The sequence below is a fragment of the Rhinopithecus bieti genome, unplaced genomic scaffold (genome assembly GCF_001698545.2).
Source record: "Rhinopithecus bieti isolate Rb0 unplaced genomic scaffold, ASM169854v2 scaffold_1583, whole genome shotgun sequence".
NCBI lineage: Eukaryota > Metazoa > Chordata > Mammalia > Primates > Cercopithecidae > Rhinopithecus > Rhinopithecus bieti.
The window spans coordinates 1,049,353-1,074,524 of NW_016803645.1; the positions used below are offsets into that span (position 1 = coordinate 1,049,353).

General features: G+C 38.9%; 1 protein-coding gene across 1 annotated transcript in view; it reads left to right on the top strand.

Moving 5' to 3' along the window:
* Positions 1-9,808: 9,808 nt before the first annotated feature.
* Positions 9,809-25,172, top strand: part of NOX3 (NADPH oxidase 3) — a 62,097-nt gene continuing 46,733 nt past the window's right edge. The window contains exons 1-5 of the mRNA XM_017891958.1: positions 9,809-9,958; positions 10,579-10,674; positions 10,787-10,897; positions 12,220-12,304; positions 21,915-22,060. Coding sequence (XP_017747447.1) covers positions 9,911-9,958; positions 10,579-10,674; positions 10,787-10,897; positions 12,220-12,304; positions 21,915-22,060 — 486 coding nt within the window. The 5' untranslated portion in view covers positions 9,809-9,910. The remainder of the gene's footprint in view (positions 9,959-10,578; positions 10,675-10,786; positions 10,898-12,219; positions 12,305-21,914; positions 22,061-25,172) is intronic.

The window sequence follows — 25,172 nt, forward strand, 5'->3', positions numbered from 1 at the left end:
GTACCAATTATTCAAATGATGTGTAGCCATGATGCCTCACCTATTGGGTCCAATGGCCTTACCTCCTCAAAGAGAGTTTGAACTAAATAATGGAAGAGCTACAGTTAGGGACTGTAGCACCTGGAGCTTCAAATGACACAAATTGACTGGAAGGCTTGAGACCACACAAAGAGGAATGTAGAACCAGACATCAAAAGCAACTATATGATGATTTTCAATGTACGTACAGGACTTCATTGCTCTTGTTGAAGATCCATCTTCTAAAAAGCACTCTATAAACAGACAAAATAGAATGGGAGAATATATTTGCAAACTATGCATCTGACAAAGTTCTAAGATTTGGCATGTATAAGAAACTTAAATTTACAAGCAAAAAACAATCCCATTAAAAATGGGCAAAGTACATGGACAGATACTTCTCAAAGGAAGATATACACATAGCCAACAAGCACATGAAAAAATGCTGAACATCACTAATCATATAGAGAAACACAAAATTAAAGCAAGAGGTCCACCCATTCAGACCACAGGCCAGTACCTGTCATCCAAAGCCTGTAAGGAAGCAGGCCACGGCAGCAGCAAGGTGAAGCGAGCATTTACCACTGAGGCTCCGCACTTCCTATCAGCTGAGTGGGCCAGCAGTAGATCGCTCTGAGAGCATGAAGCCCTTACCTGTGAACTGTGTTGTGAGGGGTCCTAGTTGAATGTTCCTATGAGAATCAATGGCCTGATGATCTGAAGTGGACAGCTCATCCCAAAACCATCCCCGCTAACCTTCAGTCTGTGGAAAGAACTGTCTCCAAGATACCGAGTTCCTGGTACCAAAAAGGTTAGGAGCGCACCTAAATTAATAAACACAATGAGATTACCATCTCACCCAGTCAAAACCAAAATGGCTATTAAATGTAAAAAGTCCAAAAAATAACATAAGGACGCTGGGCATGTTGCAGGAAGAAAAGGGAATGTTTATAATGCGAGTTTGGTGGAGTATAAATTAGTTCAGGGCCACCGTGGAAAGCAGTTTGAAAGAATTTGCTCAAAGACTTAAAAAAACAAAAGTCTACTATTCAATCCAGCAATCCTATTGACTGGGTATGTACCAAAAGAAAATAAATTGTTCCTAGACCCCAAAAGACACATGCACTCATATGTTCATTGCTGGCTATTGCCACCCAATAATAAAGACATGCAACTCAACCGAAATGCCCATCAACAGTGGACTGGATAATGGTACATATACACCATGGATTACTACAAAGCCATAAAAAAGAATGAAATCATGCACTTTGCAGCAACATGGATGGCACTGGAGGCCAGTACTCTAAGCAAATTAATGCAGGAACAGAAAACCAAATACCACATGTTCTCACTTATAAGTGAGAGCTGAATATTGAGTATACATGGACACAAAGAAGGGAACAATAGGCACCTGGGGCATACTTGAGTGTGGAAGGTGGAAGAGGATGAGGATCGAGAAACTACCTATCAAGTACTAAGCTCATTATCTGAGTCACCAAATAATTTGTACAATAAACCCCTACGACATGCAATTTACCCACGTAACAAACCTGTACCTGTACCCCAAAACTAAAATAAAAGTTGGGGAAAAAAGAATCTTCTTCCAATAAATTTTCTCAATATAGGTTTAAAATTCCTTTTGTGTTCAATTCTTCCATTCACTGAAAGAAAATAGTTAATATTAAGTTGTACTAAAAGCAAGTTTCTATTTACTTTTAGGATTCGATTTTCTATAGGCATGTGTGGCAGAAAGAAACTTCTTCCATTACCATCTTCTCAATGTGTGTTAACAAACTCTTTATTTTGTTAAACTCTTCCATTTTAAGAATAAAAACAATTAATGATGAGCCATTCATTAAAAATAAACATAAATTTAAAAAATAAAATAAAACACTCTAATGTAGGTTCTGAGCAATTAATTTGCTTCCTCCTGTCGTCCAAAAGAATTGCTAAAATAGGGCAATGGGAAAATTAATTTCAGTTTTAAATTATCTACCAGTAATAAGGCATTTCTTCAGGACCACTGTCCTATTAAATTGTATTCTTCCATTGGGAAAATTCACACTTTAAGTATAAACTTTTAAACATTTGACATAAAGCCTACTCTCTCTCAAGAGTTACATCATCAGTGAAGGCGGGCAGAGTAGCACCAGATGACTGATCCTCTCTTTTCTTGGAACTGTGACACAGCTTCATGGCCCCAGTCATTCTGAATAAGACTTTTTCTTTATTGGTTTAAGTTAATCAGCCAGGCCACAATAAAATGCCTCTAGCTCTGGATGCCAATCAAAACAGAAGCATTCATGCAGATAAAGGAAGTTGCCATCCATAGTTGTCATCATATATCTGTGCATCTGTCTTAAAAGTAACATGGTCAAGCAGGAAGACCGCAGGACTGGGGCATCACACACAATGGGCTTGCAACTCAGCGTGGCCTTCACTAACCAGGCGATCTTAAGAGAGTGACTTAGCCTCTTTGCATCCCCACATCCTTCTCATCTATAAAACAGGTTTTATTATACCATCCTAACTGCAAGAATTAAGTATAATAACATGAAATGCCTGGCACCTGGGTGGCCCTCTAGAAATAGCCATACTCCAGGCTTTTGGAGAGTGGTTACATTTTTCCAATTAGCACTTCCCAGGCAGCATTGTCTAGGACTCGGGCTCCCAGAGTGAGAGCTCAGGATATGCTTTTTGTTAATTCTTTCATCCCTGTCCACTGTAGACTGCGAAGTCGTGAAAATAGAAGTGGAGCAAGTGATGAAATGAAATAGCCAGAGGATCTGAGCACCAGCTCTAGTCTCGTTTCTCCACTAACCAGCAGTGGGACCTAAGCCTAGTCCCTTATCTTCTTGGTCTCTATTTTCTCCTTTGTAACATGAGAACATTGCTCTACAGGATCCCTACCATCTCCTTCCGTTCTTGAGGGTCATGATTCTAGGGGAAATTTTCATTCAAAATATGGGACTCTGCAAACCATCTCTAAAAAAATATTACTGAATCTTTTTGTGTGTATGTGTTGTGGGTCATTGGGTGACGGTTATAATGATGGCAGTGGACAGGTTTGCTTTATTCCATTTTGCCAGTTGCTTGTGAAGTGCTTATGGAAAATTCATAGAAATCTTGTTGTAATACTAAGCAAACATAATTCTTTTATGTACTTACATTCTTTCTTCTATTTTCCATGTTTTAAATTTCTGTATTGCTTTGGTCCAACTTCCCAATGGCCCTTTGACAATAAAATGAATCTTTAAGACTACAATAATGCAAACATTGACAACTGAGTAGAATAATAAAAATTGTGCATAAGATGACGAACGAACTGCAAGTCATATCGTCCTGGAAGAGAGATATCACTGAACCTGCTGAGTGACATTGGCATCCTTTGGAACAAATGTGCAGTGCTTTCTCCAGCTGCTATTTTCATATCTGATGGCATTTAAAAAAAAATACTAAACCTTTGTCGGATGTTCCTGTTCTTTTCTGAACTCTGATCAACTAGTCCCAAAGTTTGGCAAACTGACTTATAAGGTACTAGGAGGATAAAAAGTAAACTTTCCAGCTTGTCTAAATGGATCCTGAAAATGGAATATTTCAATAGCTGTTCATTTGCTTTCTTATTTGCTACCGGAAAATTCATGGCTGTTACAAGAAATATGTATTTGGAGGAGGCTTGTTTTATGTGATTTCACCTATCCCCTGTCTATTAAATCAAATGGATGTAATTCATCGTGTGAGTGCTGGGAGCCTTCCCCTGTGGCATGCAGTGATGTGGCGCTGAGGGAGGGGGTGAGCACGCAGCCTGAAAGAGCAACAGGAAAAGATGGTTGGAAGTGCGCTCCTCATCACAAATATGTGTCTTCAATATTTAGTTGTTGTGGCAGGAAAACGCCAACAAATACATGAACTGTAAACCATCTGGCTTGAAATATGTTCAAATATGACTGTTCATCTTGAAAAATGAAATCTATGGAATTCTGGCATCCACTTTGACTTTTGAGAGATGAACAGCTTGGATATGCAAAGACGGGATTTCTAGACTAGCCTTCTTAAACTTTAAATTTTCCTGAACTCAGAAGTTAAATGATTCATTGCCTAGAAAGGAAAACTTCTCTTTCACTTTTACACTTTCATGAAAACCATTGACTCTTTGAAAATCCCTGGGACTATATCTGTGTCTTGTGTGTCAAAAAGCAGAGAAGTAAATGTGGTTCTGTATGGATTATTAAATGTTTATTAAGTTCTAATATGTGCTAGATGCAATATAAAACACTTAAAGAGCATGATAATCCTGGCTTTCACCAAATTTCAAAATTGGACATTTAAAACTTGCAGAACTGGAGTCTGAATTGTGCCACTTAATTTGGGATAAGAAATGATGAATTAGTCACCCTGTTCTCTCATGAACTGGGATCCTCAGGTAACCTACTATCAATGCCCTACCAGAAGTGGCTATCCCATCAATTTTGAGAAAGATTTTCGGTAACTTGATAAATAGAGAGAAGAAATGCATTGCAAACATATGTGAGTGATGACGAAGATGAGGGCAGGAGAATGGGAAGGGAACCAAACACAGACATTCTGGGCTTAGAAGACCAGACCAAAAGCAACCGCAAGAAGGGGAATGGAGGCAGGGATATTTTTACCCTGCTGCTTGATGTTTTAGGAACATGGACAAGACTCTGAGAGAACATAGAGATTCAAACTGACTTTCCTCCTTCTCTCCTTCACACTATTTTCTTTTATAAAAGTCACCTCAATCCACCTTGTCCAAAGGATTCTCCCTGGAGGCTCTTAGCTAGGTCTCTTCATGTGTCAGGAGCCCCCAGCTGTGCAATTTCTACCACTTGAGGATAGCCTCACCTTTAAATGATTCTTCAGCCATTGCACATGTACCTGTGGCCTCCCCAGCTGCGTTGTAAGCTTCGAAATAGAGAAGCTAGACCTCTAATACCCACTGTGCCTAGGGTTGTGTGATGCAGGAGTGGACTCAGAGAGTATTTGTTTGAGGTTGGGAGAGTTGGATCAAGGAAAGAATCATGCCATAGATATGGGGGAAAGCTTCAGTGGTTAATGCAAACTAAGTGTGTGACACAAGCCGCTTTTAAATGGTATGAAGAGAATACAGTGTTTTCTGAAATAAAAATCTAATGTACTTAATTCAGCAAAGGTAAAATATTAGTTTAAATTAATCAAATTTTATTTAAAAACAGATGTATGTTAATGTATGGACTTTTCTTTTGTTCTTCTTTTCCTTTAAAATGAAATTTATCCAACATATAATTTATCTAATATAATTACATAATTATCACAATAAACACTCCTCAAAATAACCGTGTAAGGATCTGGGATTATATGCATTTGCATTTTTTCTTTTGTTGTCATTAATGTTCACCTTAGTATTTAGATGTTTATAAATGCTTTAGGAAAAGGCAAAAACATATTTAATCCATAAGAGAGAATAATTTTGCAATGCTATTTTTATACATTGTGAATTCTGCTACATCCACAGGGAAACTAGATCACAGTAGGCAGCAACAAAATATACTAGGCGATCAATCTTGCTCTTGAAGATCAAAGTATTTCTTTGTTAGGTCAACTGATCAACTACGGAACTAAAAATAACTAAAATATAATAGAGCAAAACCAGTCGAGGAATGTAGCAATGTAGCATCGTTAGTACAGAGTTTGCACTCACATACACAAGCAATTAACCTGCTTTTTGAAACGTATTTGTTCTGTTTCCCTCCTACTTTTTCCATTATAGGTCTGTTACTGGTGAGATTCACAAGGGGAAAAGCCCACATCATCTTTTGTGGTGAGCTGGAAGAGTCAATGAATATACCCATTTAATTAGAAAGCCAGTAGCCACCACAGAAACAAGGCAAATTTCACTTCGTTTTGAGAAAATTCTGAGAAGTGAAGTGAGCACTACCTACTAGTGATGAAAACAATTAGGTGAAAATAGATCAAATTCTGAACATTTATATTATTTCCTTAGATTTTGTACAATTCCCTTCCTCTTTAAATACAACCCCATTAGCTTGGGAATCATTTCTTAGAAAGTGATTGAGAGTCTTGATTTCAGCTGTGATCTGTACAGATTCCTTCAACAAAGTAAAAACTGCAGTTGACCTCTGGGCATGATATGCCTCCCAGAATTTTCAACAGGTAAATTAACAAATAATGAGAGCAACCTAATACCTTGTTTATAAAAACTGAGTGCTTGTGTAAAGGAGCCCACAGGTGGACCTAAGTTGGACTTCTGTGTGTGATAGAAGACATGGTATCATGAGTCTTATGAAGTCTGATCCCAGTATTGCAAAACAATCACTGGTGTCATCAGGTTACTCTTAAAAGTATTAATAAAAATAGAAAAGTTGAAAAACGTATATTCATAAATTATACAAAATTGTTGGGCTTTGAATGAATTTGAATATGATTTGAAGTCCACATATGATTATTCAATATGAATGAACCGAGCATCATTGCAAATTTTATAAAAATAAAATCTATGAGAAAATTCCCAAGTTAAATCATGAGCTATACTTCCATCATACAACTGTGAACCTTCTTTGTGTACTGTAAAGGAATAATAGCTACACTTTAACATAGTATTCTTCCCATATTCAAAATGAAGAATAAAGAAATCACATTTCGAAATAAGGATGGAGCATGTAAAGATTAATTTTTAAAACTAAACTTTAAGTTTTATTTTTACTGTAATACTAGAAATGCTCTAAGCAATTAACAAAAAAGTGTGACCACACTTTTTTTTATTTGAGACAGAGTCTCACTCTGTCACCCAGGCTGGATTGCAGTAGTGTGATCTCGGCTCACTGCAACCTCCACCTCCCAGGTTCAAGTGATTCTCCTGCCTCAGCCTCCCAAGTAGCTGGGATTACAGGCATGTGCCACCAAGCCCAGCTAATTTTTTTTTTTTTTTTTTTTTTTTTTGTATTTTTAGTAGAGACGGGGTTTCTCTATGTTAGCCAGGATGGTCTCAATCTCCTGACCTCGTGATCTGCCCGCCTCGACCTCCCAAAGTGCTGGGATTACAGGCTTGAGCCACCGTGCCTGGTTTACCATACAGCAATGTAAGTCTCTCCTTTGTAACACTGGGTAAAGAACACAGAAGGCAAGAACATTTCAACTCTTCCTCACGCTCATTGAATCTAAAATAGAAGAGATAGTATAAAATTCTAGATGTATTCTCTCTGAATTAATTTTTATAACCCAACTGAATAAGACCTCTAAGATATGTAAATCCTAAACACTTCAGAAATAACAAATCATTTTATCATGGAAGATTATTGGCTTAAAGAAATGAATATAAAGACTTTACATCTTTATATTGCTCACGGTTAAAGAAGCTACTAAAGATATCTTACTAACTGCACTCTAATCGCAGGTCAATGCTGCCAAAAATGCCTGTGCTTTCATATATTTCTACAGTGAAAAAATCCCTAAAAAATGATGTCTTTTCCAAGAAGTAAATTTACTATATTTTTTATGGGCCAATTCAAAAGAAGCTTTTTCTCCAAAAGAAGCATCGTCTTAAGTGTGTGAGTGTGTTTATGAGTGTGTGTACGTATTAGGCAGATTAAGAGTGAAAGGGGAATGGGAATGACTCTGCAAGGTAGGTGTTGTTAGTCCCATTAAACTAATGTGGAAAATAAGACTCAAAAGAGGTAACACATCAGAGCTGGCGACAAGTGGAAAACTCACCTGTTTGTCAAAATACTTAACCGAGATCAATGAGGAGGCAGAAGGATCAAGGGGAGAACACAAGGCAGAGCCTTTTTTGTGGTTTTCACGGCAAGAAAGGGGCAAGTTTGTATAATCAGGGGAGCAGGTTTAGGATTGGATCATTTGAATAGATTCTGCAGGCCCTGGGCTACCCGTGTGATTGGTCCCTTGTTGTCCAGTACCTGGTTCTGAGGTGAATGAGGGCAGGGGAGAGGTTGACTCTATGTATGAGAGTTTAATGGAAGAGGGTTAGGGGTTTGGACTATGTTTGGTTTGCACATCAGAAACATGCTCCCAAACCAGTTGTTTGCTATCACTAGGAATGAGTTAACCCTGATTTGAGCAGTTTCTCCCCAAGACAGCAAGACCCTGAGATGTCAATGCACCCCAAAAATGCAGAAAATAAAAAACATGACTAATACAATAGAATAACTTATCCATTTTTCTGTAATTCATTGGCATTATGTAGAAATAGTGTACTTAATCACACACAGCAACATTTATTTGTAATTAAATTCCTAATTTATAGCACTGCAATTTATATCTGTATATTCAGTATGCTTTGGTGCACAGGTCCATATATTAGTATTTCATAAAAGAGACAGTATAAGGTAATGGTTAGAAATGAAGATGTTAAAGTCAAAGAGAGCTGAATTCAAATCCCAACCACCCCTACTGCAAGTTACTTCGAGAACTGAATTCAAATCCCAACCACCCCTACTGCAAGTTACTTCGAGAACTGAATTCAAATCCCAACCACCCCTATTGCAAGTTACTTCATTTCAGCTTGTTTCCACATTTCTGTAATGGTGCACATAATAATACTGCCTGACAGAGTCCATGTATGATTTAACTGACAATACTTGAAAGGTCCTTAACCTAATAGTACCTGGTTAAATAAAGATCAATGAATATTCACAATTCTTACTCTTACCAGGTTTTTAACAGGAGAGATTTAATTTTCCAAAATTGATTCTCCTCCTATTTTCATCTTGTCTAAAAAATTTAAAGGAAATATTTCGGCCAAAACTAGTCAGAAAATTGCTTCAATTGGAACAATTTTGCCTACCAGAGTAGAATTGTGGTCATTGTATTGAACAACTATGACTTACACAAAATCAGAGACAGACGAGGCTCCCATGCAGCCATTCCTGGAGTAACTGGAGTATGAAAGGATATTTGCACTTAACGCATGGGTGCACCAAGTGTGATTAATGACATGTATTACCTCAGTCCCACAAAAAAGTTCATTATTTATAGTCACACTTTTAGATTTATATGAGAGTTTTCTATCTGATGTTTTTTAGAATCTTTTTTCATCATCTTCTGAAAGATGGTTTAATTCATACTCATTTAGCCCATACTCTTTGTCTTCTATAGAGAGCTTTTTGAAAGAGGGGAAAAGGAATTAAAGAAGTAGAAAAGCTATGGCTGGTCGCAGTGGCTCATGCCTATAATCCCAACACTTTGGAAGGCCAAGGCAGGTGGATCACCTGAGGTCAGGAGTTCGAGACCAGCTTGGCCAACATGGCAAAATCCATCACTACTAAAATTACAAAAACTAGCCGGGCGTGGTGGTGCATGCCTGTGATCCCAACTACCCAGGAGACTGAGGCAGGAGAATCCCTTAAACCCAGGGGCGGAGGTTGCAGTGAGCCAAGATGGCACCACTTCACTCCAGCCTGGGTGAAACAGCAAGACTCTGTTTCCAAAAAAAAAGGAAAAATAACAAATAGAGAAAGTTCTTTGCTATATGCAGCCTTCAGCAGTTAGGTTATTTCTCAAATTTACATAAAGACTTATTATCATCTTGACTGCAATCATGTAGAAAATGAACGGGTATAAAGTACATGAGACAATTTAATAAAACCAGTTTTCTTTTCTTATAAAATCTCTGACGAAAGGAATCATTAGACAGAGACTTGCCTTGTATTTACCCAGGTCATGAGGCATGGCAGCTTGGTGATGTGCTCTTGGCAAGAAGTCCTTAATTAGAAATTCCTCGAGAGCTGCTCCCTGTAGGTGCTTCCTATGACAAAAAGACAAAATAATTTACTAGGGAAGCCCTCACGAAGGACTCAACATCCAGACACAGGTGAGGGAAAGGGAATTTGCTGACAGCCGAAGAGCAACAAGCATCATGATGGGATGCTGGGTTTTGAATGAGGGTCTTTCCATCATATTAGTAGTAAGTATCAATTTCGTTATTCAACTTTACATATATAGATTGAATAGTCTTTGGTTTTTAGGAAAACTTGTATAGGAACACTAAATAGCTTGAAATATTGCTCTGGTTAAAAGACTAAAACTTGTTAGAAAACATTCAGTAGATATATTTAATTTACCATTATAGAATCATGCAAAGTTGTTTTCCGATTGAGCTCATTTTAATTATTTTTAAAGTCAAGTAGTTTGTTTTTGCATAATGTATGAGTGTTTCTCTAAATCAAATGAAGTCTCTGAATTAGACTATGAAATTGGAATTTTTTCTAGAGAACTCTCAGAGTTGTTTTTAAAGATTTCCTCCTTCTTGACATCATTGTCAAGCAACATTGATTAAGAAGCTTTTGTAGTTTCATTAAATCACTTAAAGTTGACTCGTATGTGTTTAAAATCTTTTTTATAAAGGTAATAATTTCTTACCATTATAATCCTATTAAAAACTAATCTATGAGAAATAAATATGTGGAGTGATTCTGATTAATATTGAGAAGCTCTTCATTCCACGTTAAAAGAACCCCAAGTGATTTTGAATAGAGAAAAAGCTTGAAGGTAGTATTGATTGCTTCTCTTTCCTTTCTACTCTAGCTCTCATGGCTGGGAGTAAATTTGTATCTGTTTATTGACACGTTCTACTGGTATGAAGAGGAGGAGTCTTTCCATTACACACGAGTTATTTTGGGTGTAAGTATGGTTTATGATTAAACATTACTTTTTCAGAAAACAAAATGCATTTTATTTGCCCTGGATCCTTGTTTTCCCTGAATCTCTTTTTTATGTCTTTACATGTGGACAGTCAACACTGGCTTGGGCACGAGCGTCCGCACTGTGCCTGAATTTTAACTGCATGCTAATTCTAATACCTATCAGTCGAAACCTTATTTCATTCATAAGAGGAACAAGTATTGTAAGTACTAAAATATTTGAAATAATCTCAGTTGTTATGACTTCCTCATATAAGTGCCATTGAAAACAAAAATGTACTTTATTATGAAATTCTCAGTAATTCTGTTTAAACTTGGGTTTCTTTGTTAGAGATAATAGAAAGGCTAAAACTGAAAAACAGTAATCAGTACATCTATCTGATTTGGCTTTGGCTGTTGCCATTGATTTCCTACATGACACTCAACTCATTGCTCAACAGTTTCCTGATGTATTTGCACCATGAAGATGGAAGCATTATAATAGCTGGAATCATCATTGTTTCTGATTGAAAGACGACAAATAAGCTTTTGAGACAAGTGCCACAAGGAAACATCTCTCAGGGTTCTCACCCACAAAAGCATAATCACAGTACATAGATTTTATTATGTAGATTTTAACCTCTACCAAACATAATGGGATATTTCCCAATTATATTGATTTCACTGTGTTAGGAACTTACCTGTGCTTCCTGTCAAACAAAATAGCCTACAGAAAATGAGTCCTTCAAAAACTTTTACCAGGGAAAATACTTCATTATGCAGGCATCCCTCATTTCGTTGCACTTCCCTTTATTGCACTTCTCAGATACTATGGTTTTTACAAACTGAAGACTTCTGGCAACCCTGTGTGGAGTGAGTATACTAGCGCCATTTTTTCCAATAGCATGTGCTCGCTTTGTGTCTCTGTGTCAGCATTTTTTAGCAATAAAGTATTTTTTAATTAAAGCATGTACTTTTTTTAGACATAATGCTATTGCACACTTAATAGACTACAGTGTGGTATAAATATAAATTTATATACACTGGAAAATCAAAATTTTTGTGTGACTTGCTTTATTGCAATATTTGCTTTATTGCAATGGTCTGAAATTAAACCCACAATATCTCCAAGGTATGCCTGTATAATCATCATCATGATTTTATGAATATTTATATATAGATGCATATTTGCCTTTGTATATGTAGGAATAATTTGTAGACTACCTAAAACACATGAATGAGGATGATGGCTATCACCTTAAATTTTTAAACAAAGAAGCTGAGTGAGGCATGTATTTTGGCAGGCTTATTCAAGAGTTTTGAATTATAACCAGAAAACTAATAAGTCAATCATTTTTGAGTTGAGAGTTCAGCAAAGCAACTAATAACCTTTTGATTTGCCTGTTTGACTAATGGCCATTAACTTTTGTGTCACATTTAGAGGCAAAGCCTGATTCCTACTCTCTTAACTGTCATGACAGTGTTTTCATTGTAATTTTTCCATAAATCAGGCATTTTTTTTTTTTTTTTTTTTTTGTTACTCTAGTGCTGCAGAGGACCATGGAGGAGGCAATTAGACAAAAACCTCAAATTTCACAAACTGGTCGCCTATGGGATAGCCGTTAATGCAAGTAAGTACTTATTAATTGCTTCATGGATTTTACAATATCTGATGCCTAACTTCATAGTTTTGTTTTAACTCTGACTTCCTCAAGTCTCACCCTCAGGTAAAAGAACTCTTTGCCATTTATCTGACCCTGTAAACCTTATACAAATGGGTTTTTACATTTTCAATTTATACTTACGTAAGAGTTTTCCCCTACCAAGACCTCAATTTGTCAAAGAAAAGTTGGTGAAACTTCATTTGTGAATAGTTAAGCTTGTTAATAATACAATAATAAATACTTGAAAAAGGAACACTTTGTTATTCAGCATAATTCACTTTGGAAATAAAATTGACCTCTGTTCAAAATCTCATTCACAGTCATAGGAAAATGACTGTCAAATAGTATCGTGGGCAATAAAGAAGAAAAAAGAAAAGAAAGATCATGTGAGCAAAGTTCTGAATCGTATTGAGGTAATGGACATAAAAGGGTCTTGAAAACACATGAAGCTTTATCGGCATAGAAAGTGTTATTGTTATTATTATATTTCTAATTCAAGAGGAAGGCACTAGAAATTAGCATCCAAGGCCAAGGTTAAACTCTGATGAGGAAGAAAGGAGGAGGAGCAGTCATCAACCAGCTTGTGGTTTTGCTGGAAAACAAAGACACTGAAATAAAAGGCTATCTGAGCGATAAAGAGTTATGATTCAGGACTGTTTCTCTCAAACTAATTTAACTATAATATGTTTTCCTCATTTGTTTTTATCCTCTCATGCATAAAAAAAAAAAAACAGAGTAAAAGAAACACTCAAAACAAATGTGAATTTAATTAAGCAACAAGACATGACAGACGGTGCCCGAGTGCCAATTAACACAACTTTGGGTGTGCAGTGAGACATGAGGGGAAGATGCTCCCATTGATTGTCTTCGGCACTGGATTAAACCAACCCGAGAACTGCTTTGTAAAAGGTCTTTGTGGTTTGTGAGGAAATAAGAGTAAAAAGACATCGTGTCCTAGAGAAAACCAGCTCAGGGATAAAGGGGAAAAAATAAGGCTGGTTCATCTTTGTATTCCAAGGCCCACAACAGTGCTGAGTATGCGTAGGCACCAATAACCTTTCATGAATGAGCGAATGCATGAAGGAACAAAGACTCAGGGAAACAGATTTTGGCTCAGGAATGGAAGTCTTTTCGGGACCTTGAAAATTATCTAAAATTAGAATGAAGTTTCCCTAAGAGTACTGAATTCCCCATCATGGGTGGTGTCCAAACAGAGACCAGATTGCTCCTTGATAGGCTCATCAGAGAAGGAATTCAAGGAATCTCTAGGCTTCCTTTAAAGTCTTAAATAGCTTGATTTCTGCATAACAGTAAAATGGCAAGAATATTATCATAGTACAATAGCTTTAAGACACAATTGAACTCTAAGAGAAAGTTTTAAAGATATTACAGAGAGAAGGGGGGTAAAAAACAGCCAGCATCAAAATACATCAGAAAAGAGGCCAGGCATGGTGGTTCACGCCTGTAATCCCAGCACTTCAGGAGGCTGAGGCAGGTGAATTGCTTGAGTTCAGAAGTTCAGGACCAGCCTGGGCAACATGGTGAAAGCCCGTCTCTAGCAAAAATACAAAAAAATTAGATGGGCATGGTGGTGCATGCCTATGGTACCAGCTACTTGGGAGGCTTTGGTGGGAGGATGACTTGAGCCCAGGAGGTGAACGTTGCAGGGAGCTAAAATTGTGCCACTGCACTCCAGCCTGGACAACACAGTGAGACCCCCATCTCAAAAAAAAAAAAAAAAAAACAGAAAAGAAAGCAAAGAATAAGAAAAATGTGTGTTATGAAATAGTTTTCTCCTTAAACTTTTGGGCATGTACATTTCTTTATATGTAATCGTGTATCAATAATACCAATGCATTAGAAACATATAATGAATATCCCCCATGTTAAAGATACCCTGATAGCAGCTATATCTTTCTGAAACTAGTGTGGTCATGGCTGTTTTAGGATGGAGTATAATTTAGTATAAGCAGCAGTTGACTGAAATCAGGTGACCAAATTATTTTATACCTCTCTACTGACTGGTAGTGTGATATCAGATAAGTTCTTCATGCTCTTTCTTCTGTGGAGTTAAAAGAATACTAATACAGGCTCGGCGTGGTTGGCTCACGCCTGTAATCCCAGCACTTTGGGAGGTTGGGGAGGGTGGATCACCCGAGGTCAGGAGTTCGAGACCAGCTTGACCAACACGGTGAAACACCGTCTGTACTAAAAATGCAAAAATTAGCAGGCATGGTGCTGCACACCTGTAATTCCAGCTACTTGGGAGGTTAATGCAGGAGAATCGCCGGAACCCAGGAGATGGAGGTTGCAGTGAGCCGAGATTGCACCATTGTACTCCAGCCTAGGCAACAAGAGCAAAACTCTGCCTCAAAATAAATAAATAAATAAATAAATAAATAAATACATTTCAATGAGATGTGCAGATTATTGTCGGGACCAGAGTTAGTTGGAAATTTGGAGAATACAGGGTTATTCACTTGCTGCTATTGCAAATAAGATCAAATCCAAAGCCCTTAGCCTGGCCAAGGGGTCCAGTGACCTCACGTGTGCCCCCTGCCTGTGCCCCCTGCCACAGTCTTATCTCCTGCCTCACCCCCCTGGCTTTTCCCCTTGGGTACACCCAGCTCCTGGAAGTGCCTAAGCATTCTGTGCCTTTGCTCCAGGGATCCCCTTTGCTTGAAATGCTCTGCCCTCCTCGTGGTGCTAAATGGGTGAGACATGGCCATGCCCAGGACTCATATCCTGACCCACCTCCTCGGAGGCAGCCATTTCAGCGAGGGGTCTGAGGTCATACTTTCTACCACAGAGTGAAATTTGTTCCCCAGAAGCTGATCACCTCTGGGGCTGAGCCTGTGCCTTACACATCTTGGCTGCCCTGGTCCCCGGCACACAAGAGGTCCTCAAAAATTTGGTGAAAACAGGATGAGTAGGAGTCGGCCAGCAGGCAAGAGAGGTTGAAGGAAACACTGGGAATGGTACAGCACACAGACGCATGAGTTGTTCAGGGAGTTATGAGCAGTCTGGGGAGGACTGAACAGAGTGTGCGGAGGGAAAAGATTTAAACGATGCCAGTCGTCCAAGATAATACATTCACATTCTGCTGCAACCGGAGAAAGCAGGGTACTCTTTCTCCCCCTTTCCCTAACACATCCCTGGAGAGAATCAAATGTTCTCTCCGGCCCCCTTCCTCCTGAACCCCATTGCTTTGCCAGGTACCCAGATGTCACCTGGGGTTCCCCCAGCAGGGTCAGAACTGCCACCCACCACAAAGTGTCCCTCATCCTACTCCTCCATGGCAACCAGCAGCACTGCGGTGTTTCCACTCCCTGCAAACGGAGGGAGGAGGCTAGGGAGAAAGCTCTCTGCTTCTCCCAAACCCTGACAAAGCAATTATTACATTTCACATGAACGGAGAAATGCGTCTGGCAACTGCGCTTTTAGGAGGAAAAAAATGCTAAGCCTTGGTTTCATGGAAACACCTCTGCTTTTCACATGGTGTTCTTCTGGTAGATTCACTTGGGAGCAGCTGAAAATGTCCCTGCGCTTGTTTTATTAGCATCGCCCATTATGCTGCATTTCAAATAGCCGGCTGGCTTAACAGAGGTGTGTAACCTTGGGAAAAGTGCGACCACATCGAAGTTTGCGTGCCAACCTCTGATTTCTCATCCGTTCCCCTACAAGCTGAGCTGCAGGCTTTAATTGGTCAAATCATTAAAGGATGTAATTAGAGACTGGTGGAAGAAGGCGAGGGAGGAGGAGGGAAGAGGCAAAACAATGGTATCTGTAATCAAGGACATCATGGAAAATGCAGTGACAGGAACTCTTCTTTTGGCTTCCTGCCTTCCTGCTTGCCTGCCTATGATAAGAGCTGCTGGAGCATTCTTGAACCACTAATAAATCATTTTCGGGGACCTATAACCCCACGGGTATAAAAATCATAGTTTCACAGCCTCTTCGTTCTTATTAATGCAGATCTTTCTGGAGTCCCTGGTCCACAGCAGACCTTGAAGACCCTTCCAATTGAAAAGTAGTACTTTGAGCTCGAGCTTCCATCAAGGGGTGTCTAAATAGTGACCCAGGCGGCTCTCCCTGGCAGAGTCGGCAGCTTGCTTCTGCCAGTTCCAGGAGTGAACAATTAGCCAAGTGCAGCTCCTGATGAGTTGCTAAAATTAGTCTACAAACATCAATAAACATAACAAGGGCAGGGTGAGAGGAGAGAGCACAGAATAAGGGTGCCCAGAAAATAAAGATTTGGAGACCCAGGCTTGAGAATAGCCCTAAAGGTGCAAACTCTTCAGTCCTGACCCCTCAAGGATTGCTCCTAACCAGTTCCACCTGGGGCTCTGGGAGCTTCAGGGAAGCTCCATTCCCAGTCCTGCCTGACAGGATTTAATGTGATTTACAAATGCATGGCACACACAGGGTGCCAGAGTCAACGAATCCTCCTACAGAAATCAGACCACAGGTTTAAAAGTTTGCAGCCAAATTCTGGCTGCAGAAGCACAGCCAGAATCTGTCCCTGGGTCCTTGTTTCTAAAGGCTGCTTAATTAGGAGGTGACTAACTCCAAAATGACTGTTATCACTGACAGGCAGGCAGAAAGACAGCAAGGACAGACCACGCTTCCAAGATTCCCCTCAATTATGCTCACTTTGATCTCCTGAAAAATGAAATGAAAGAAGGAAGGTAAAAGAACTTTTTCACAACTGGCTCTAATAGTAGCCTTTATGATTATTTTTTTGTTCACTCTTCAATGTAAAGCTCCTTATTGGAACTCAGAAATTCACACACCAATTAAATGCGCATGTGTAGTGTTTCCAAAATTGCTGCTCTCTTAAAAGTACCCGGGGAGAACACAAAATTGTAGAAAGATCCAGTTATAGCACCTTTTAGCCTGGCACAATTGGGTGGGTTATGGAAATGTGTGTCTTGTGGTCCTCCAAGGGCACAGCAGTGCATACTGTAGAAAGGCCACAGAGACCCAGGGAGAGCTCACCCCATAGCTAATGGCATTGGATTTACTGCAAGACTGAAGAGCCCCCATTTAAGCCAGAGTTGGCTTTGGAAACATGAAAACATGAACTTCGTGTTTGCATTACTTCCATATTGCTCTACACATCCCTTTTAGATGACAAATATGTTCCCGGTAAACTTCAGAGAAAGACACAGGAGCCACACAGCTGGAAGGGAGCTTAGATAACCTTGTTTAGTACAATCTACCCATTTCACAGATGGGAAAAAAGGACCTGAAAGAAGTTAAGTGACTGAGAAGTATCCTCTTCAGTATTCTTTCTGTTACATACTAATATCAAATCTAATAACATGAAATGATATTGATGACTAAGAGAGAGAGAAATCAAACCATGTCACTGTTTTATCCCATCTCTGTAGCCTTTGTCTCTGTAACATAAACAGCGTGGCTACTTATATTTTTAAGAACCTAAAATGTAGAAGGGAAGGAATAGAAAATATAATGTCTGAAAAGAACAAAATAGTATCTCCCCTGATGTCTATCAAGTCACAACAATTCTGAATTTAGCGGTTGGTGTATCTTTAGTTCCAAGCCAAGATTGCTGTAAAATTAGGATCAGATCTAAGGGGAAAATAAAATGTTTAGACAAATAAAATCAACATAAGCAGTTTTCTCTCTGAGAATTCCTGAGATAAATAAAATATTCCACTTTGTATGTTCTACCTTGTGAAAGGAAAACAAAATGGAGGTAGTGGGAGCAAGGGAACATGTAAGATATGAACTTTAAAATGCGTGACAAATACTGGAGAGAATAGTTTTTACACATTCCCTCAGAACCTACCTCTTGAAAACCATCTGGGACTTCCTCATACTCCTTCATTAGTTTCTTCAGCTCTGTTATGGGAGACCTGGCAATAAGAATAAATAAGTAGTTCAATATCTTTGTTCATTCAATCAACATACTTAAATTTCATTTAACAATGTCAAATTCCTATGTGGAAATCAATCTAACAGAAAACAAATTGCAATCAACAACTCATTACAGGGGAAAAGAATGGTATAAAATATAAGGCCAGGCATGGTGGCTCACGCCTGTAATCCCAGCACTTTGGGAGACCAAGGAGGGTAGATTGCCTGAGCTTAGGAGTTTGAGACCAGCCTGGGCAGCATGATGAAACCCCATCTCTACTAAAAATGAGCTGGGCATAGTGGTGCATGCCTGTAATCCCAGCTACTCAGAGGCTGAGGCAGGAGAATTGCTTGAACCCGGGCAGCGGAGTTTGCAGTTAGCTGAGATCATGCCATTGCACTCCAGCCTGGGTGACAGAGTGAGACTCTGTCTCAACAACAACACAAAAAAGTTATAAAATATTAAAAACTTATCTTGCCTTCTCTTTCTGACTATCACATATGGATTATGCAATGGTAAACATATCAGTTAACTCGGTCCGAAGCTCAGTCTCTAGCTCTGTAAATTGGGAACAGCTTCACACCCTGTCTGGAGTGCCCTAGTCTGTGGAGAGAGAATTAAAGAAAGCTAGGAGGAGAGGAGGAGTAAGGGTCAAGGGGCAGAATGTAAAAGGAGCATTCACACCAACCTACAGTGAGGACTCCAAATGTTGTTATCAGTCAGAAGCCTTAGAAACAGTTGGACTCTAGATTAAAGACACCAGGTAAACCATTCAGTTTTATCCAAGCCCGTAGAAAAAAGCTAGTTTTCAATTAAAAATCAGGTATGATAATTGCTCATTAGTCAAATGAAGCAATACAGCTTAATGGTCAAAAGATGGAGCACTGAGTCACGCAAACCACTAAACCACTTTCATCACTAATGAGCCACACATTCCTTAACTCTTCGGATACTGGTCTGTGAAATGAGAAGAAGGCTGATACCTGAGGAGGGTTAAATCAGATAATACGCCTATAGCATTTATAACAGTGTCTGTTGTATAGTAAACATTCAATGTGTTTGCTATGAAACGTACTACCTGCTTTTTAAAGACTTTGAGATAATTATCAGAAAACAGCATTTAGGAATACTGGACAATGTTTGTGTTCAGTTTAGCAAATAGTTTCCATTTTGCATGTAACATATTGGAAAGGACTCCTGCTAGATAAGCCTTTCCAGCTTTGTGGATGCTGAGGCTAAACAAGGCAGCCCCTTCATCGACATGGCCGTATATGTTGACAAAGCACCCTGGGAGGAAATAGAGTAAATCGTGGGTGCTAACCTCTCTGAAGCCACAAGGAGGCAGTAAACATCATGATGCAGAAACAGTGTCATGTGCTTTGCCTTCTTGCGTGAGCCTCAACCTGAAGTATGTTTGGCTTGATTTTCAACTTAAAGGCTAAAGAAAAAATGTGCAATATACACTTATATATATATTATTGTTATATATGATATATATATATATCTCAACGGAGAAAGCACTACTCCAACAAGGTTGCATCTATAGATTGATTTTCTGACCCTTTCTTTACCCCTTCTACCTTTCTGTAATCTCATTGTCACTAAGCAAATAATTGTCAAATGCGAACTGGTACTGAGGTTTCAAGGATGAATAAAGTCCATCCTTGAGGAGTCAAAGTTCATCAGGGGGTGTAGGGATAAACAGATACTGCAACAGTAATATCTGAGAAATGCTATGGTCATACTATCTTTTGTGCTGGTGAAATTGAAGAATGTGTGATAGAAGTCAACTTTTGAAGTAAGCTGTAAGGCATGAGCAGAACATTTTGCAAATCAGAAAAGGGAGTGATAGCAGGAACTCAGGTGACAAAGAAAAGAGGTTGCATAGAAGATAGCATTTCTAAATAAATCTGCTCCTAGGACCATAGGGACCAAAATGACACCAATATTCTCAGAAGTTCCTGCTGTTTCTTTTTCCCCATCACATTTTCTTCCATACCTCAACCCACAAGGTACAGCCATGGAGGATCCTGTAACTCATTCACAACTTGTGTAGACTGTATGATAGTCATAGGCCGCACTATTCCTCACTGTGGGTGCAGAAGAAAAGAAGATATCAACTGGGAAATTGTCTATACCCTGGGCAATGAAGCCTCATTTCACACATGAATCTGATCCCAATGGCAGTTATCAACTGGCCACCCAGCGGGAGTTTCATTTGCAGGAAAAGCATCAGTATGTCGTTGCCTAGCTGTGACTGCCGGCTTCCCAACAGATTTGGAAAGAGCAGCATCAGACACAGAATCCTCAGGCCAGACGATGCTGTGTTCTTAAGCCTGTTCTCTTCATTTAGAATTTAGACACCACCAAGTCCCAGAATTAGAAAGCTCCATTTATATCTTCAGAATATACAGAAGGTATGTTTAGTTCCACAAATACTGGCTTATTTCAATCCACCAGGAATAACACATGCAAATGTATGTGTGAATGTGTATGTGCAGGGGTATATATACATAGAGTGTAGTCCCTCCTTGTCTGCAGGGGATACATTCCAAGACCCACAGCGGATGCCTGAAACGGTGGATAGTACTGACCCCGACTGCCATCTATTGGAACATGTTCCTTTTCATATCTTCCACCCACTAATGTAATGCCTTTTTCATCATAAATAAGCACTTATCACGCATTGTGGCTGTAACTTTTGCAGTATGAGGTGTGACAGCGAAACTAGCACAAGTGTCTTTTTTCTTCACAATTTCAGATAGAAGATCTGTTCTTACCATAGATCTTAGCAACTTCCGCATACAGTTTTTTTTCCTTTCCTTATTAAGTAGAGAAGTTTCACCTTTTCACTTAAAGGAAGCACTTGATGGCTTCTCTTTGGCATAGCCAAATTGCCAGCATCACTACTTTTGCGCTTTGGGGCCATTTTTAAGCAAAATAAGGATGACTCACACACAAACACTGGGATACCGTGAGAGTTGGTCTGATAACCAAGAGGGCTACTGGATATGCTGGACAAAGGGATGATTCACATCCCAGGTAGGACAGAGCGGGATGGCATGAGATTTCATCATGCTACTCATAATGGCATGCAATGTAAAACACAAATTGCTCACTCCTGGAATTTTCCATTCAATATTTTCTGATTGTGGTTGACCTCGGGTAACTTTAACTGGGGAAAGTGAAACTTTAGACTGGGGGGACTACTGTATACTAAAATGTGTAAAGGAATAAACAGAAAACAAAAGAGAACAAAAGCAATATATCTCCTGGTATCTATCATTTGTATCATATACATACATATCAGCATGTATAATGTACAGTATTCTAGAATAATGCTTTCCGATTTCTTAAGAAGTTATATATAATTATTTCTTTTAGAATTATATCATATATAATTATGCTGAGCTATCATAACATTTATTCCATTTCCATGATAACTATACACTTTATGATGAACTGAGATTTACTTTATTAATATAATTTAAATAAATGTGGAGATTTTTGTACAATATGTTTGGAAGTATTCAATCCGCTTCACTCAAAGCACTGTGAAAGATGTGTAAATAAATCACTTTTCCTTGGAGATTACAAAAACCAGAACAGAGAAACTTGAGCACAGAGACACGGTGTTTTTTAGTAACTAGGGAGGAAGCCACAGGGTACATGTTTGGTGTCGTCTCGTCCTAGCCATCCATGTCGTGGCGCATTTCTTCAACCTGGAACGCTACTGCTGGAGCCAGTCCAAGGAGGCCCAGGGACTTCTGGCTGCACTTTCCAAGTTGGGCAGCACCCCTAATGAGAGCTACCTCAACCCTATCCGGACCCTCCCCATGGTGAGTTCCTGCCTGCTAACGAGCTTCTCCCCTGAAAAATCCGTCCTTTTCCAATCCTCTAATCAAGAATTCTATATTGAAAAGCTTTTAATAAAAGGGCTGGACAGTGAAAATTTACATGTGAATTTGTTCTTAATTTCACATTTTCTAAAAAAAAATTTTTTTTAATCATTAATGTTGCTGGGAAGTTATGAGCAAGGAGAAAAAGATATGTCACCTAATTAATTTTTATATACACACACACACACTAGAAATGCAGTAACCTGTTAATTCCTAATATTTTAAAATTTAACATTTTAAAAGCAGTCCATGATTAGATATTTTTTCACTGATGTTAGACTCAAAGAATGTGAAGTGCCATCTAAACCTAGAAATTATAAATCGGATGTCTTCATTTTCAATCTGCAGATTGTTTTCCGGATCTCTTCTCCAAATGCCTCATACATTGGCACATATGTGAATAGCTGCTTTGCCAAATCAGATACTGGGCAAAGCAGCTAATTTCACAATGAGACCTGCATGGCCAGTGACATCATTAATGCTAATTACCTGTGTGCACAGAGTGTCAGCAGCTATGGGGAACAAAAAGGAAACCAAAAATGTAGGCGCAGCAATCTGTGTTCCAAGATTAAGACAGTCATCTCCCTTAATTCACCCCTACCTCTTTCTTTGTGGTTGATCTCAATTTTTTTCCCATGTACCACCATATTGGCATATGTGTGCAGCATGTTGACCAGACTAAAAAGATCTCTATTGCCCAAGAAAAGCCCTAAGGCAATACACTTTAGCAATGAAAATCCCTCCATTCTTATCCAGGCCATCTCTTTAAGTGACCATTTCCCCCATCCAGCCTTATTTAAAGAACAAAAATTCAAAATCTGGTTTTGGGACACTTATTCCATGTCATGTCCCCTAAGGTGATTTTCAGTATCAGGCCATTGATCAGGTTTAGTTGAGCTACGTTTTCTTTTATTCTTTTTCTTATTTTATTTTATTTTATTTATTTATTTATTTATTTATTTATTGAGACAGAATCTCACTCTGTCGCCCAGGCTGGAGTGCAGTGGCACAGTCTCAGCTCACTGCAAGCTCCACCTCCCAGGTTCACGCCATTTTCCTGCCTCAACCTCCCGAGTAGCTGAGACTACAGGCGCCCGCTGCCACGCCCAACTAATTTTTATATTTTTAGTAGAGAGGTTTCACCGTGTTAGCCAGGATGGTCTCGATCTCCTGACCTCATGATCGCCCGCCTTAGCCTCCCAAAGTGCTGGAATTACAGGTGTGAGCCACCGTGCCCAGCCTGAGCTACCTTTTCTTAGCTGACAGCTATTGGAAGCAAAAATTTCACACCTGCAAATCAGAACTGCAGCTGCTCTAAGCGAGTGGGAATGCCTTTATGTTAGTCCATTGAATCACAGCATTTATCTGGGCACCTACTGAGGTTACTGTTTTTCCCCACTAAGATGCTGGAAAATCCATTGCTACACACACTCAAGAATAAATCTCAACATTTTGCATAGTCTATGTAATAAATAGTATTTATTAAAAATACTTTTCAAGTGATATGATTATATATTATAATAGCAAAATAATTAAACTACTACCTATACAGTAATTTCAAAATTTTAGAAGCAATATACTGTGTAAGTACTAATTAAGCTCAGGAAACTCTGTAATTTAGGGTATTTGGAGGGAGATGAGTATCAATAACATAGAGTGTACATTATAGAATATTTTTAGAGATGCAGTGGGATTGTTTTGGAGGATACATTGCAACTCTAACCAGTCTATAAATGTGTTGCAAGAACAGAGACATGGTGATTTGCCTTAATAGGCAAGGAAGAATGATGTGAAATTAGCACATCATATGATGTAAATGGATTTCTAAAATGCCTGAATGTACTTGAAAAGAAAATATTTTAAATGTTTGAGATATATCGCCTTCAATTTTATTTCCACTCTTTGCTCTATGAAGAAAAAATAAACAATGAAGAAGTCCCTGTCCAAATTACCTCCAGATCTCAAAGCAGCCCAAATTAATGAGATTTTACTGACAAAAGATATAGTGAGTTTATTGAGCTCGTGGCCGTCTCAGCGATAGTAACACAATGTATGAATACTAATGACTTGGCAAGAATATGGGAAACTCACAATAGAAACAAACTGCTGTGTGATGCATATTCCAAAAGGCTATTTAACTGTCCCTTGCACTCACAGGTCAGAATTCTGGCCGTTTAGCGGTGTCCACCAGATAAGAATAGCTGTACCTTTATTGATCACCTAGGATTTACCAAGCCTTATTCCAGGCCCCCTGAGATGGCGTGAAAGAAATGCAAGTCATGGTCTTTCCAATTAAGAAGCAAGAGCAAGGAATAACTACCAGGGGAACTGAGTGTGCAGCTGCTTTATTAGGAACGCCCCAAGGGACCTCTCAAAAAAAGTGTTCATTAATGTTAAAATGCATTTAGGCATGGTGATCCACATAGTTATTTTAAAGACTAAAAACTTAAAACTCAGATTTATTTTGCAATATTTTATTTTAAAATGCTCTTTTCATGCTACCCTCATTTCAATTCAACATAATCACTTTGTTTTTTTATTTTTATTTTTTTTCTTTTTTCCCATTTTGTCATTGTTGTTGTTGTTTTAAAGACAGGGTCACACTCTGTCTCCCAGGCTGGAGTGCAGAGGCAGCATCATGGCTCATTGCAGCCTCGAACTCCTGGGATCAAGTGATCGTCCCATCTCAGCCTACTGAGTAGCTGGGACTATAGGCTCAAGCCACCATGCCCAGCTTTTTTGGGGGGGGTGGGAGGGAGGGGTTTCCAGTATAATAACTTTGATGTAAAATGATTTATACAAATAAAAAAATGTGATTGATGAAATTGTATTTTATGAAATTTTAGCAAAGCAAGTAGCCACCGTAAGCCGGTGGGAAGGGGGAGGAAGAGGAAGCTCCTTCTTGAGTTGCGCCTGTATCCTCATTGAGGCTAACATGCTTCTGCATGAAACGCTGTGAATGGCTCCCTGCTTGAAATCTCAAGTACTGGTCCTAAAAGAGGAAAAAAAAAATGTGCCAGGATATTTATTGTCACGGTGTTCTTTTTTTGTT